The 15,615-nt window shown below is 51.9% G+C and overlaps 6 protein-coding genes across 6 annotated transcripts; 5 read left to right on the top strand and 1 right to left on the bottom strand.

Annotated features, from left to right (window-relative positions):
- Positions 1-5: 5 nt before the first annotated feature.
- B0H65DRAFT_509474 (uncharacterized protein) lies at positions 6-2,632 on the bottom strand (the record flags this gene model as incomplete). The annotated part of the gene is made up of 6 exons (XM_062828320.1): positions 6-433; positions 476-671; positions 702-1,069; positions 1,115-1,431; positions 1,514-2,225; positions 2,359-2,632. 6 exons carry the CDS (start codon positions 2,630-2,632, stop codon positions 6-8), a joined length of 2,295 nt encoding a protein of 764 aa, XP_062680126.1.
- A 358-nt stretch (positions 2,633-2,990) lies between these two features.
- On the top strand, positions 2,991-3,839 carry B0H65DRAFT_408994 (uncharacterized protein; the record flags this gene model as incomplete). The annotated part of the gene is made up of 1 exon (XM_062823825.1): positions 2,991-3,839. A coding segment is annotated over one exon (849 nt), but the record flags the coding sequence as incomplete, so codon positions are not given.
- Positions 3,840-6,861: 3,022 nt separating this feature from the next.
- B0H65DRAFT_467947 (P-loop containing nucleoside triphosphate hydrolase protein) lies at positions 6,862-8,995 on the top strand. The gene is made up of 2 exons (XM_062826933.1): positions 6,862-7,333; positions 7,414-8,995. The coding sequence occupies exons 1-2, from the start codon at positions 7,065-7,067 to the stop codon at positions 8,801-8,803; spliced, it is 1,659 nt and encodes a 552-aa protein (XP_062680124.1). The 5' UTR covers positions 6,862-7,064; the 3' UTR covers positions 8,804-8,995.
- A 500-nt stretch (positions 8,996-9,495) lies between these two features.
- B0H65DRAFT_467937 (uncharacterized protein) lies at positions 9,496-10,025 on the top strand (the record flags this gene model as incomplete). Its single annotated transcript, XM_062826932.1, has 2 exons — positions 9,496-9,909; positions 9,966-10,025. Coding segments are annotated over exons 1-2 (224 nt in total), but the record flags the coding sequence as incomplete, so codon positions are not given.
- An 89-nt stretch (positions 10,026-10,114) lies between these two features.
- Positions 10,115-11,766, top strand: B0H65DRAFT_540038 (uncharacterized protein). The gene is made up of 5 exons (XM_062829137.1): positions 10,115-10,137; positions 10,306-10,513; positions 10,760-10,872; positions 10,927-11,264; positions 11,313-11,766. The coding sequence occupies exons 2-5, from the start codon at positions 10,441-10,443 to the stop codon at positions 11,698-11,700; spliced, it is 912 nt and encodes a 303-aa protein (XP_062680122.1). The 5' UTR covers positions 10,115-10,137; positions 10,306-10,440; the 3' UTR covers positions 11,701-11,766.
- On the top strand, positions 11,597-12,891 carry B0H65DRAFT_467930 (uncharacterized protein; the record flags this gene model as incomplete). The annotated part of the gene is made up of 3 exons (XM_062826931.1): positions 11,597-11,623; positions 11,678-11,767; positions 11,788-12,891. A coding segment is annotated over exon 3 (1,104 nt), but the record flags the coding sequence as incomplete, so codon positions are not given.
- Positions 12,892-15,615: the final 2,724 nt, after the last annotated feature.

Genomic DNA, 15,615 nt, shown 5'->3' with positions numbered 1-15,615 from the left:
CACCTCTACTGCGCTGGCTGCGTATTCGTCTTGTATTCTTCCACTCTGTTGTTAGTCTGGGGAGCTGAGTTAGTTGGTTGGCCCGTATCAGCAGACAAATCCATTGCCGTCCCCAGCTCTGGTATTGCGCCGAGATTTATCTCGACACCCTCGGGTTGTTCGTTGAGTTGTTCGTCGAAGAAGTCAAAATCGGCGTCGGTAAGCTCGTTGCCTTCGAACACGTCTTCCCCGAGGTCGCTGAACATATTGTCGCCCTCCAAAAGATTCCCAGCCTGTTGCTCCCGCTTGTTGTCACCGCCTTCCCAGCCATTGCCATAGTTCTCCGCATGGGGGGCGTTGTTCTGTATCACAGTATCTATGCCAGCCATCGCATTAAGCTGGGGTTGATTTGCAGGACTGGCAGCGAAGCCTGTCTCGACAGAGGAAGCCATGCCTAATGGTTGAATTCCGTCCGGAGGTGTCGGATACATTGCACTCGGAGCGGAAGGGAATAGATGCCTTTCTGGTAAGAGTTTACCCTTACTCTGCATATACAGCTTGGCTCTTTCCAGTGGATCATTGAGTTTCGGATCTGAACTCGATTGACTTTTTAGGTGATCCATAAACTGCTGGTAGGTATCCCTCGTCTCTGCCCCGGAAGAACTTCCATCATCGTCACCGTCGGGGGGTTTCTGTTGTTGTTGCTGTTGTTGTAGTTACACATCTTGGATTGTTCGGGTCTGCTGATCGCGCACATTGATGGACTCCGAAGGTTGCTCTTCTTCTCGTGGTTGTAATCTTTGCGCCTCACCCGCATATGTCGTAATCTCATCAAGTATGCCATCAGACAATCCAGAACCCCCCGGGTCTTCTCCTTCGATGTAACGTCCGTCAATGTCTCCGTCTTCGGAGGGTACTTCTAGTTCCACATGATAAGCGGTGTCGGCCGATGTATCAAGCTCGTCTTCTTCCATGTCCTCTTCGTCTGATTCTTTGGCCAAATCTTGTTCGTTTTGGTCTTCATCTGAGTCATCTCGGGTGGTATACATGTAGTCATCGTCAACACGAGGCGAGGCAAACAAAGCCAGGTCTTCCAAATGTCTTCAGACATGAGAGGTATAGTCCTTCTCAGAACCGAGCTGTACCTCGGGGCAAAGAGGACACTGTCCGCGGGCCTTAGACTTATCCCTGACGGAAGAAGCGTGGATGTTTGATTGAGACCTCAGCCCGGAAGATGCCAACTCGCCGCCGTGCGCGGACTGGTTATGCTCTAGGAACTCCTCAAGGTTATCGAAGGAAGCATCGGTGCAACCTAGAGAGCAATGCCAGACCCTCCAGTGCTCGCGTTCCATGTGCGTGACCCATTCCGAGCGCCGAGAGAACTGTTGATTTGGGATGGTACACGTCTTTGCAAGGCAGGTATAGGGTTGCAAGTCTCGGAAGATGTGTTTCCTGGAAGAGGGTGTCTGTTAGTCCGGATGATGTTCGTATTTCCTTTTTTTCGTGGATATATGAAAGTAAAGGGGGATTGTACTTCCACTCGTGCCTCGTCTCTATGACAATAATCATATGACAATAGGGACATTTGAAGGGCCCGTCAACGTATTCTGGAGGTATCCTTGGGACACGAAGCTCGCTAGAGTTGGCCTCCGTTGGTGCATACGATGTTTGCGAGCGCATGTCATCAAAATCAGTGAACTCGTCCGCGCAAGCTGTTGTGCTTGTCTCTGTAGAGGTATAGATAGCCTTATTGTCCTTGAGATGTCCGGGGAGCGAAGAAATGGCTGTTTTTGTGGTTGTGTACTCGGAAGCATCGCACTTGAGCCCTTGCTCAACCTCTTCCAGTCCGCGGGCTATTCGGTTGGCATGTTCTTCGCGATACTTGAAATAATGGCGGCGCATCGCCATTGACTTGCCCAGACGGTCAACGAGAGGCTCATCAAGTTGGACGAATTTATGGCGGATGTGGTCTTTGTCCAGGGCTCGAAAGGCTTCGATGAGTTCTGCCCCTGCCCTGGACTTGAACTGGTCGTGCGGAGCTGGATGGCGAATTGTTGCTGAGAGACGTAGCAAGCAATCAACGGCGTGTCCAATTCTTCCCAATGCTTGATCCAGCTCGGGCCGATGAATAGCATCTTTGTCACCGCCGTAGAAGAGCTCAGCAAGCTTATCATCGATGTCCTTGTCATCATTGGGTTGCTCCTTATCGTCAAGAGAGATCCCAGCCGTCGAAGTCACGGACAATGCTTTTTGGCCCCATTGTCAACGTCAGTGAATGATTTAATGCCTTCAACAGCTTCCTTTTCTGGATGGCATCTGTAGCTCCCTCTAGGTACCAGACAGGTAAAGGGAGAAAGTTTCTGTCACTTTGTGTCATACCTTGATCGACGGAACTGCACAGGTCTTGGAGCAAGGTGACGATGTGCTTCCGTATCAAAGATGCATCACGAAGTTTGTACTCAAGTGATCTCGACCCAGACTCTCGATGGGCACCGAGACTGCCCACCCAGAGCCTGAACCGTTCCAAGTGCGAAGAGGCCAGTGCTATCGATTCCTCCTCAGTCTCAATTCCGTTCTCGAAAGTTTCGATGAGTGACTTGAGCGTTGAAATGCCCCGTAAGACAAGCAAGGATATCTTTTCTTCTGGAGCCATAATGAGGTGCCTAGTGTATTGCGACTGCTCGCGAGGCAAAAAGAGGTATCAGATGGCTGAGAACTTGAGCTTGTCAACGGGCAGGCGAGGCCGAGTTCCTTCCTTTCTATCGGTTCAGATTCGGATATCAGACGGGATGAACTGAAAGTTTGCGCTGGACAGGCATGGAAGCAGGAGGTAAGATCCCGTCAATGAGGGGTAAATGCCATCAACACTGACGTTGGCAGCCATCTTCCTCTCCCACAACAAAAAGTCTTGGCGCCAAGCGTTAGTGTTAACACTATGTTGCCCGCAAAACCCTTAACACCACCAAAATCGCCGTTTTCACGGTCGATATCTCAACAACCACAACTACGAAATGTCTACGCCTTCGCCCCCTAGGGCCCCCAAACCGTCGCCGCCGGTTATGATGCCGGTTACCCCTCTGCCGGACACCCTTTGCGTCCCACCCCCGCCCTCTACAACGGCGCAGTCGGCCAAGAGAGCCCGGACTGCGGACGAGGAAGTCCGTCACGCCCACACCACCGCCACTGCCACCACCGCCGGGCCCATCTTATCCTTCGCAGGGAGTCTCATCTCCGAAGCTCTCGCGAGAGCTGAAGTCTACTGCTCCTTCGCCGCTACCCTCGACTCTGAACTCGCTCGCTTCTCTGTCGTCTCTCCAGCCCACGCCCGCGAGGCCGACCGCCTCGCACGGACTATTACCGCCGCTTTACAGAAGAATTCTGCATCCTCACCACCTTCGCCTACCCTGGACCTACCTTCGTCTACCCCGGACTCCACTGACCCGGTAAATACGAGAAAAGGCCCCGTCACGTTCGCGGAAATAGCCGCCAAAGGCGCAAACTCCGCCTCCGCCTCCCGCTCTACTTCCCGCTCTTCCCGCTCCCGCTCCGGCTCTACCACCCACGCCTCCGGGTCTACCCGTAAGGCTGCCCCACCTCCTACATCGCCCCAAAGCGACGGCCGTGTCTTCCTACGACTTGATAGAGACTCCCCCTTCACCGATACAGATGCCTACGCTATTCGTAAAGAGGTGCAGACACTCCTTCACCTCGCCCCCACCGATATCCCCGGATGCCACAAGGTTCCTACCGGATTCGCCCTTGTGCCTAAGAACGACGCAGTCCGCCAGACCCTCCTCGCCCGAAAAGATGAGATTAGCGCCCGCTTCGGCTGTATCCAGGTCGAAGTGCCCAAGAAATGGGTTACGTACGTCGTCCAGAATGTGCCTATGACGATGCGGATGGGTATCGTCCCCGTAGATACTACGACCGCTATTAAGGACGAGGTCTTCGTCCAAACCGGCCAAGAGCCCGTCGCCCTCCGCCCCTCCCAGTACTACCGTCCCGGTGAGGCCCACGCAACCTAGCTTATTTCCTTCGATAGGCCTGTCTCCCCCTTTCGCCTCTTCGACGTTAGTAACGTTAACCACCTTCTCCAAAAGAGGCGCCCACTCAACCAGTGCACCGAATGCTTTGAATGGCACGGCAGTAAGGGGTGTGCCCGCGCCGCGCGATGCTCTCAATGTGGACATACTGCTCATGGTGAGTGTGACCGCCGCGTTCAATGTGCCAATTGCTGGGGCCCTTTCGAATTACCCATAACGACTGCCCTATGTGGCCAAAACGCCAGGGTGACACCGTAGTCCGCCCGACTCCCCAACAGCGGAAGGATAATCGCCGCGACGGCGGCATTCTTTTCACTAGGAAATACGACCGCCCAACCCCCCCCCCCGATAGCCAGGAAGATTCCGCCACGTCTTCCGATGAGCTGCCCAGTTACAATTCCGCCCCCTCCGGCCCTGAGGACTCCGACAGCCCTACCCAAACCCAGCCCTCAGCTGATGAGGCTGATGGAGCTGATGAGGCTATGATAGAGGCCCAGTTTAGCGAGTACTCGTCCTCCGACTTTGGGGTCCGCCGCTCCAGCCGCCACAAAACGCCCTCTAGGAGGGCCGCTGGCCTATGAATAGATACCCGAACCCCTCTCGTGACGGTCTGAACAATCTAGATAATTCTAGGTTGCGTGTCTTTCAAGCCAACGTAGCACGAACACGAGAGACACACGAGATTGCCCTCCAAACTGCTAGTGAAGTTGGAGCGGATGTAATTATGATCCAGGAACCACGCGCATGGTTCTACGATGGCCGTTTTGGTATCCCCGGACACCCTTTCTACGCCCTCTATACCCCCATTCACACGTGGACAGAGGAGGTAGCTACCTACGTTCGTAAGAATATAGCAGCTGGGGGGTTCACTCTCGGGCCTACAAGGGATCTTCTATGGGTAAAGACGCAGGGAATCACCGTCGTTAATATCTATCGACGATCCGATGACGTTTCTGCCCTTGAAACTCTTCAGAACTGGCAACCAACGGCAAAGACACTCCTCGCTGGCGACTTCAATGCTAAACACTACACCTGGCAACCCGGCGCAGAGACGTCAGAATGCGCCACGCGTATTATTAACTACGTAATGGAGCACGGGCTCGATTTACTAACGGTGCCCGGCATTCCTACTCACAATCGTGGCAATACTATCGACCTCACCTTTTCGAACATTCCCCTTTGCTCAACAAGGGTCGCCCCGGAACTGGACTGCGGTTCTCATCACCAAGTTTGCATTACGGACATCCCTACCCAACCGGTAGAGCCTCCCCGCCGTCGACTGGTCCTTCGTGAAGACCCAGAGGCTATTAGGTTTTATGCCGAAAACGTCTCGTTTCTCATGGGTTTGGTCCCGCTCCTCCCTACAGGCGAGGACTCCCCGGAAAGGCTCGACGAGCTCGCCGAGGCCCTCTGCAACGTCCTTACAGAGGCCCTCCAGATTACCTGCAGGCCTTCGAGACCTGAGAAGAACGCAAAGTGGTGGAATAAGACGTGTGCGCAGGCATCTAAGATATTCCGCAACTATCGACATAATAACCCAAATCCCATTCCCCGACGGATAGAGTCGCTTCGGCAGGAATTCAAAAGGGTAGTCAGGGAAGCAAAGCAGCTATTTTTCGACGACCTTATTACTAAGGCACAGGACGACAAGGACATCTATCGGATCGTAGCGTGGCACAAGCCTCGCGACCGTATGGAGGCCCCCCCGCTTGTTATAGACGGACAGGTGGTTGTTGAGCCAGAGGCTAAGGCAGAGGCCCTCCGTACGGCTTTACTAGAAAGGAACAGCGAGGACGAAGGACCTTGAAACCGGCTGGGTGCCCTCGGTGCCACGTCGTCGCCTACCCTGGTCTTCGGTCGTCCACGCGGACGAGGTCTATAAAACCCTCTGTGGCACTGGGAACACGTCCCCCGGCGCCGATAGCATTACAATCCGTATGCTGAAAGCGTCTTGGGAGTCTATTAAGGACGCTGTCTAGCAACTCTACCAGGGCTGCGTCGCTACCGGCTATCATCCACATGTCTTTCGGCAAGCGGAGATAGTCATGATACCGAAGCCGGGAAAAGACCAGACGACGGCCAAGGGATGGCGGCCCATTTCGCTCCTGTCTTGCCTTGGGAAAGGCATTGAACGTCTTATCGGTAGGCGAATCGTTTGGACGGCTATCTCCAACGGGGTTTTAAATCCCCAGCAGGCTGGTGCCCTCCCGAAACGCTCTGCCGTCGATATTGTGGAGGCCCTAGTTCACGATATCGAAGTTGCACTCGACAAAGGACTCGTAGCTGCCCTAGTGGCGGCCGACGTCAAGGGCGCCTTCGATGCTGTACTAGTTAACCGGCTAGTCTTACGCCTACGGGAGCAGGGTGGCCAGATTGCGTAGTCCGTTGGGTCGAGTCTTTTATGTCAGATCGAATGGCCTGCGTTCGATATCCGGGGGTAATTACCCCTATGCGTCGCCTTAGATGCGGGCTTCCACAAGGTTCCCCAGCATCGCCGATTATTTACCTGCTCTATACGGAGCCAGTCCACCGCCTGGGGGAAAGCGAGGCCCAGCACTTTGGCTATGCTGACGATTGTGCGGTTCTTGTCACCGGCTCTTCTAACGAGGAGGTTGCTGAGAAGGCCCAGCGAGAATTGGACGCCATGGTCCGATGGGGGGTAGACATCGCCGTCGACTTCTCCCCGGACAAGACAGAAATCCAATTTTTCTCTAGAAGAAGGCTAATTGCGCCCTTCCCGACTATCATGCACGGCGAGACGGTGGTAGCTGCACAGCCGGCTATGCGCTGGCTCATCACGGAGTTGGGCTGCGGCTGTGTCTTGGGCGCTTAACGACGGCAAGTCATGGGGCCTGGTTTTGATGCCTAATACACCTTGGAACGCACGTTTTGCTCTCTCCTTTCTCATCTAAGAACGCATCTTGCACATCATCAACGGTGCTACGTCCAATGTATACCTGATTTGTCCTACCCTTTAGGCATTCTGTCGGCGGCGATTTCCTCTCATGCCTACTGTGTTCAGTTCTTAGATCACAAACTACCATGGCGAACACGATCTATAATGGCGCAATTAGCGGAGAAAGCTTCGTGGTCGGGCCTCAGGTCAGTCACGGCGGTATTATGAACATCCACTTTGCCAATAGAACCGGTCCCGTCACTGCAATCAGACCGCCCTTTTCCAATGTTCCATATCGTTCAGACCCTCATCATATCGACCGGCCGAAGATCATGAAATGGCTTCGGGAAAGACTGGGCCCGCCATCAAATTCTACACACAGTCGAGCTGCGCTTTTCGGACTTAGTGGCATTGGGTATGTGTGCATGCTATATGCCGTCCGATACATTATTGAAAGAGGGTGGCCTTGAGGAAAATGCTAACTCAGTGTTGTAGGAAGTCCAAGCTCGCCATCCGCTACGCCGAAGAGTTCCAAAAGGAATTTCCACAAGCCTACGTATTTTGGGTGACTGCAGGCAGCAAGGAAAGCTTTGTCCAAGGATTTCGTCGGATTGCTGAAGACCTTCGGCTTCCAGATCCTTCAGGTTCAGGCAACGATATGCTCAGACGGGTGCGGAGCTGGCTGTGTGATAACGAGAACGTACAATGGCTCCTTATCCTTGACAACGCGAATGACTACCGCGTATTTAGGGATCAAAGAACCACTAGTGATGTTCCTCCAGCCATAGACTCGGAAGCGCTTGAGACGTTTTTGCCACAAACAGACAACGGCAGAATCCTGATCACGTCCTGGAGTCAACGGACAGCCGAGATCTTGGCACTCAGCCACGAAGATACCTGCGCTGTCCCTGAAATGGATGAGGATCAGGCGAGACTGCTATTCAGCAAAAAGCTCGGTGAATTCGGCGAAAGCGACGATATTGTACGGAAGGTTGTTCTTGCCCTGAACTGCATCCCTCTTTCCATCTCCCAAGCGGCGGCATACATCCACAAGCTACGGCCTTGGATGACGTGTGCTAAATACTTGGAGAAGTTCAATGGCAGAAACTTCGTTGTTCTCAGCAGTCGTGACAGCGAGGGTCGATACAGTTTTGATGCGAAAAATCGGGAAGTTGAGATCAAAACCTGGCAGATCACTTTCAACCAAATACGCGACGAGCGGCAGTCCGCTGCTGACCTGTTGTCCTTGATGAGCTTCTTTCAGCCACAGGGAATTCCGGGCTGGGTACTTCGGAAGTACTACAGCGAGAGGGACAACAAAGACAGCAGCACTGATGCTAGCAACGATGGCGAAGATGAATTTGAGGATGATCTCACCCTGCTACGCGACTATTCCCTTGTGACGGTGGCTCAAGACGAAAGATCGTTCCAGATGCACAGCCTTGTACAATCTTTCACCCGAAGCTGGTTGGAAACATCGCAAGTGGACCACAACTGGAGGTGCTGCTTTCGGCGACTGATGATCAACAACTATCCCCCACCCGTGGCAGAAAGGTGGGGTGTGTGTGGCGAGTTAACGCCACATATTGAGCCCTTGGTGACTACAACTGCGCGTCAGCTGGAAGATGTAGACGAAACAATTTGTTTTGTAGAGCTACTTCGCAAAGTCGGGGAGTATAATCTTGCCATGGCTATGTACGAGACGGCGTTGAGGATCATCAATAAAGCCGAGCAACTGGCTGTGCAAATGCTGGGCCAGCAAGTATGCCAGGGGGGCGGGGGTGCTGACACGGGCCCCCACCCAGGCTTAAAGCCATCCCACCATACCGTCCGTCCACTCAACCCCCAGCATATGGCGGTAGCGACGGCGAGGTGCTTGGCTTGAAGCCATGCTTGAAGTAGTTGTGATACGCGTGGTGGCCTCTGGGCTTCGCGTGCAGTATTAGCGTTCCTTGACATTGCTAGAGTAACAGACGACAGGCTTCATCTGCCTACCTATGTAAAAAATCTAGCCGCAGTGTCAGGACGGTCAACTTTTCTCGTAATCCGCCCAATTATATTCATCTTTTTAGCGCCGCCTCCCCACTTACCGTCTTGCCTCCGTCCGAACGATATGGATATGGGAGCTGGTGGTTCAGTTTTTTGACCCTACCACGTGATTAAAAGACCCGTTTCATGTCCTTCCCACTCCCATAGATAAGCCGACATATCGGTGGCTTATCTATGGGAGTAATTTTTTGTAGATTTCGACAGGGATTTGGATGACTCAGCTAAAAACGCCGCCCCCGTTTCTAGAACCGTTTTCCATTGCCTTCGCCGTCGAGTGCACCGTTCCACTTACGCCAAGCCCAGCTGAGTAGGCTAGGCATACACTACACAACGTACTTACCCCTGCCATTTACCCCTGACACCTACTCCATATACTTAGTACTTCTAACTGGGAGGTGTGGTTGGCTTTTGGGAGGTGTGGTTGGCTTTGGTGAACACTTTTCTCCGTACGTATATCCCTTCAGGCGAGTCAGAAGGGCCTCAAGATATAAATTGCGTCTTTACCCTCAGATTCCTGACTGAACCAAACAAGCACACTTTTGTCCCATTCTCATTGCATTCACTGTATATCCATTCTTCCCAGTTGATTCTACCGCATGAATTACGGCCCCTACGTTGCGAGGGTTGCGTTGGTTTTTCATATGAAACCCTCCTTCCGAGTTTTTTAATGAATTTCTCCTCCCAAACATACTGAGCTTGTTAGCTATTGCAGCTTGAGAGGGTATTGTTTAAGTCTCACGGTGCCGATCACACTCCATCCATATGCAATACGGAAGAGATGGAGCTACAAAAACCGCCGCTACCGCCGATTGTACTCGACGTCGAAGAACGGAAAAGAAGAGCATTTGCCGACGTCGACGAATTTACGGTAACAATACATGAGCGTTCGCTTTATAAGAAGACCAAAGCCCAGCGAGACCGCGCGTGGTATCTATGGAATAGGTATGTACCTTATCATTTTACTATTTTCTTTAATATTGCGTACTAATACTTTTTAAATTTGTCACAGATGTGTTACAATTAACACCAAAAGAGGCTGATAAGGTTTGGTTTGGTGTGTGCCAAAACAAGAAAAAGTCTATTGCTATCTGCAAGAGCTTTCTGGTCGACTATATACGCTATGCAAGATGTAAGCGTCTGTGTATAGACGGGACCGAGGAACAAAAGCAGGTACCATCAGTTCAATCAGTAGTGACTATTATTACTATATGGAAGCATATAGTAGCTCAAGCTGATGCTGTAGTGCTCGCGAAGAGAAGGGATCATGTCACACGGACATCGCCCACAGTCCAGGGTCAGGGTCGCAAGGCTCAGCAGAGCCTCAACACCTGGCATTAGCCTCGAGATGCCCGGTGGCCTCCGGCCGCAACACTCACTTCGGCCGAACCCTCGGCCGGACCCACGGCCGAACCCTCGGTCACTGGCACTGCTTACCCGAACCCTCTCGATACCATCGGGCTAGCGAGCCAAACCATGGAAGTGCCGAAGACGCTGATGACACAATCCCCAGTCATCCCCGAAGCAGCCACAGCTAACCAAGCAAGAAGTACGGCGCCCGGATAAAGGACATGGAGAATGGATGAAGGCATGCAGAAGATCTACATGTATGAAGACTGCTAGATAGATGCCTTGAAGCCTCAGGCGACAAGGCTTGATGCGTACCTCAAGCACGTACCGATTCCCTTTGGCATAAGAAGGCCTTGAAGCCCAACCTTCTCCTGGAGGTTGAAAGGATCAACAAGGCCTTCGAGACCAAAGTAGTTTATTAGCTGAATTGAACTACTGTTCCAAGCCCTGAACACAGCCCTTGTCACAGATCAAGATTCAAACGAAGATTCAGACGAAGATTCCGAACAATGGACATTGCTTGGCAACCGTAGGAAGCCCCGTAGAGAGATTATCCAAGTAGATTCCCTCCTTACCCATACCAATACTGTGTACTGACATTTCTTCTCACAGTGGATCCAATCAACTCTTGCACAAAAGTTCAACCTCACATGCAAACAAACATTTGAGAAAACTGAAGCCACAACAGACGATGTTCTGCTTATTCTTAGCACTTTGTGGGAACGCGCAGTCGATATACCTTGTGATCCTAGACATCAGCTTGCCTTTCATACATTGGTGCTTATAGGAGGCATTGGTTTTCGGCCCGGCACTTATGAGAATATGCTTTATCAACAAGTCAAGCTACTTGTCGTTCGCGATCCGGATACAAAACAGCCAAGGCTTGTTGCTGAGATCACGATCAATCAAAACAAGCTATCGGCTAACAAAATTGATAAGGGGGCAGATGTGTATGTATTCTTGCCTTTAACTGTTGATCCAAACTAACACTTTTCTAGGGTGACCTTTTCTGCTACTATGGTACCATGCCAGATCGTTTGTTTAGTTACGTTTGTAGCTATTCAAGCTCTACATGATGATGCCTTCGAAACAGAGTTTTCGTCCTTCGACGAATTACTTCAGCGTCCAAACTTGGAAGATGTTGATTGCATTGAACTTAGGTGGAAGGATGGGATGCAGGAAAAGCCTATCTTTCCCTTAAAGTACCACAAATTTCTGGAACTTTGGAACCGGAGATGGTTGGTAGCGGGCAACAGAAACACTCTCCGGCCCTATGCGCTGCGAATCGGCGGTGGAAATAAAATTGATGGTAAGAACCCTTTACCCGTTTCCCTCACTATTTTGCTTACAATTTTTACACAAGGTTCCCTTACATCCGCTATTTGAAACCACATCCTGAGCCATAACACAAAAACATTCGAAACCTCTTATCAAGCGAGGCATATTCCACACAATTTGATGTCATTCGATTTGATGTCATTCGTTTTCGATAGTACATCTGAAGACGATTCCAAGCTATTCAAGCTATTAGCCTCCGCATCCTTGCGCAGGGATGACAAAGCACCGCTTTACCCGACAGCGGCTACGCTAGAAACGTTTGAAAATCGCGAGGATATGAAAGCACTTCGCGCACAGCGTCGTCACTTCCGGGAAGAGCTCAAACTCTCTGCAGACAATAGAGAGGTAAAGCAACTTACCGCAAAAATTGGAGATCTACGGACGGTATTGTCAAACTTGGCTGTCAAGCAGGCTCGAGAAAACTACTTCGCTGAAGTTGATTCCCTTAGGGCTCGTGGCCTGTCAACCGAAGATATGCCAGCCCCCCCTCCAAATCCTTTCAGATGCTCCTTCGGTCCCAGTTTACCTGCAGCAACAATCATTGGTCGATACTTGAACTCCAAAAATCCGGTTTCCGACACCGCTACGAAAATGGTTTTTCCAAATTCGACCGACAGTGGTTCTGACCAAACTACCCAAAAGCGGCTTGCAGTATCGGAAATGCTTTTTGCGTATCTGAATGATAGGTACGGAGAAGTAGAAGGGATTGCTCAGGAAATGGAGCAACCAGCCTCCGAACATAAGAAAGCAGCTTCCACGCTCTCTACATGTCTTCTCTGCCTACAAAGCTTCACTCGTCGACGTAACCTCAGTAGACACCATCGGAGCGTCCATTTCACAGCAACGACCTTTGAACCTTTCTCATGCCCCGAATGTCAGCGGCAAGGAAAGGAGGAGTATAGAATCGAGAGGGCATCGGAGTGGAGTAACCATGTCGAAAGAGTACATGGTTTCATCAATACTCCGGTTCTCTTCACTAAGTCAATCGTCAAACCCAAACCAATGGCTACAACTACCAAGTCGAAATCCGCTCCTTGTTTAAGATGCGGCCAATTGTTCTATGCCGGAAACAGTTTGTCAAGGCATATGAATAAGTATCACAGAATCGTAGAGCCATTCGATTGTCCAAAATGTAAGGGAGAAGGGGAGAATATCCAGATTAATGACCTCGCTTCGTGGCTTACACATACGTCGAATGTTCACGGTTGTAATGGGCAAGCAGGAGTTGTTATTGATAAGAAATGCCTACTAAACCAGGGACAGAAGAAGAGGAGAAGAGAAAACATAGTGGAGGAAGCTATAAAACGTACTAAATTAGAATCCTAAGTATATAGAATACAAACAAGAATGCTGTCTCTGTCTCTCCCACCGAGATATCTCCTCCTGGAACCACGATGCCAGATCTCGCTCTCCACAAGCGTGCTCTGATCAAAAGCATAATCGACTGTAAACTAAAGGCGACAAGGATCCAAAAGATGACGACTCAGCAGAAATAGTCGGCTGTACTGCCCGCGCGATCCCCGCATCCGATCAAACCTGCTTCACTTCGGAACTACAACGGCACCACCAAACGGCAATCCCGCTTTGTTGGAGCGGCCTCGCACCACAAATAGGTTGACTCGGGGATTCGCGACATTGCGATGTTCACGTTGAGGATCGTCCCCACTGGACCAGTCATTTGAGGAGTCGTCTGAATCTATTCCCCAAGCAGAGTGAAGGTAGATAGTGCGCGAGTGGCGATGTCTGTTCTTTGCGAAAGATGAGTTACCGAGGAAACGTGTTCTCTTCGGTATTGATCACTTGTTAACCCTCCTGACTGCTAGCATATAGTCCATCTATCGCCACAGCATGTTCGCCAACGGGGTATTGCACATCTGACTTCGGGAAGAGAACCGAATCTGACAATCCTGCCTGCTCGAAGCAGAGTACGTTAAGTGACTTAACACCGATGGAAACCGCTAGAATTTCTCCTATAAAATAACCTATCCTCCCTGACTCTTCTGGTGTCAAGCTAGGAAAAAGAAATATAAAGGGTGAAAGAAAGAGACTTCAAGGGTATTAACGTCAAACCAATCGTGAAAAGCTAATAGTGAAAACTCGTCCCGACGAACAGCCGACGGATACCATCAGCTCTTGGACGGCGGAACACCTTGTGAATAAATCTGGGCGGTATTCTGGTGGTAACCAGAGTACATTTTTGCCATTGCAGGTAATCCACGACTCATCCTGTCCTACGCCGTATCCTTGCGCTACTAGATCATTTAGCCGAATTGCGTTTTCCGTAATAGCTGTAGCTACTTCAATGCGCCCAGCCTCGGTCATAAGGTAACGGCCCGTAGGATCAAACAATGCATGCGCTACTGATATACCGACATCAATAGTTACAAAGCATTGCCCTGAAGTGGGATTCCAGATCTTCATCGTGTGATCGCTAGAGCTTGATGCGAGGCGCTGGCCGTCCGGCGAGAACGCAACCGACAGCACCCAGTCACCATGGCCTTCTAATGTCCGTAGGCATTGCCCTGACGCGGGATCCCAGATCTTGATCGTGTGATTGCTAGAGCCCGATGCGAGGCGCTGGCCATCCGGCGCGAACGCAACCGACATCACCCAGCTACCATGGCCTTCTAATGTCCGTAGGCATTGCCCTGACGCGGGATCCCAGATCTTGGTCGTGTCATCGCTAGAGCCCGATGCGAGGCGCTGGCCATCCGGCGAGAACGCAACCGACTCAACCGAGCTACCATGGCCTTCTAATGTATGTAAGCATTGCCCTGACGCGGGATCCCAGATCTTGATCGTGTGATCGCTAGAGCCCGATGCGAGGCGCTGGCCATCCGGCGAGAACGCAACCGACTCAACCGAGCTACCATGGCCTTCTAATGTATGTAAGCATTGCCCTGACGCGGGATCCCAGATCTTGATCGTGTCATCCCTAGAGCCCGATGCGAGGCGCTGGCTGTCCGGCGAAAACGCAACCGACGGCACCGAGCTACCATGGCCTTCTAATGTATGTAAGCATTGCTCTGACGCGGGATCCCAGATCTTGATCGTGTGATCGATAGAGCCCGATGCGAGGCGCTGGCCGTCCGGCGAGAACGCAACCGACAGCACCGAGCCACCATGGCCTTCTAATGTCTGTAAGCATTGCCCTGACGCGGGATCCCAGATCTTGATCGTGTGATTGCTAGAGCTTGATGCGAGGCGCTGGCCGTCCGGCGAGAACGTAACCGACGTCACCGAGCTACCATGGCCTTCTAATGTCTGCAGGCATTGCCCTGACGCGGGATCCCAGATCTTGATCGTGCCATCCCCAGAGCCCGATGCGAGGCGCTGGCTGTCCGGCGAAAACGCAACCGACAGCACCCTGCTACCATGGCCTTCTAATGTCCGTAGGCATTGCCCTGACGTGGGATCCCAGATCTTGATCGTGTCATCGCTAGAGCCCGATGCGAGGCGCTGGCCATCCGGCGAGAACGCAATCGACCAAACCGAACTACCATGGCCTTCTAATGTCCGTAGGCATTGCCCTGACGCGGGATCCCAGATCTTGATCGTGTCATCGCTAGAGCCCGATGCGAGGCGCTGGCCATCCGGCGAGAACGCAACCGACTCAACCGAGCTACCATGGCCTTCTAATGTATGTAAGCATTGCCCTGACGCGGGATCCCAGATCTTGATCGTGTGATCGCTAGAGCCCGATGCGAGGCGCTGGCCGTCCGGCGAAAACGCAACCGACAGCACCCTGCTACCATGGCCTTCTAATGTCTGCAGGCATTGCCCTGACGCGGGATCCCAGATCTTGATCGTGCCATCCCCAGAGCCCGATGCGAGGCGCTGGCTGTCCGGCGAAAACGCAACCGACGGCACCAAGCTACCATGGCCTTCTAATGTCTGCAGGCATGCATTCCATTCCACTTCTACAACTGGTTCCATGCTAATCCAGTCCGGCTGCTCCGTCTT

The sequence above is a fragment of the Neurospora tetraspora genome (assembly GCF_033439725.1).
Source record: "Neurospora tetraspora strain CBS 560.94 chromosome Unknown B0H65scaffold_5, whole genome shotgun sequence".
Taxonomy (NCBI): Eukaryota; Fungi; Ascomycota; class Sordariomycetes; order Sordariales; family Sordariaceae; genus Neurospora; species Neurospora tetraspora.
The sequence above is the reverse complement of the archived record's forward strand: the minus strand, read 5'-3'. Positions and strand labels throughout refer to the sequence as shown.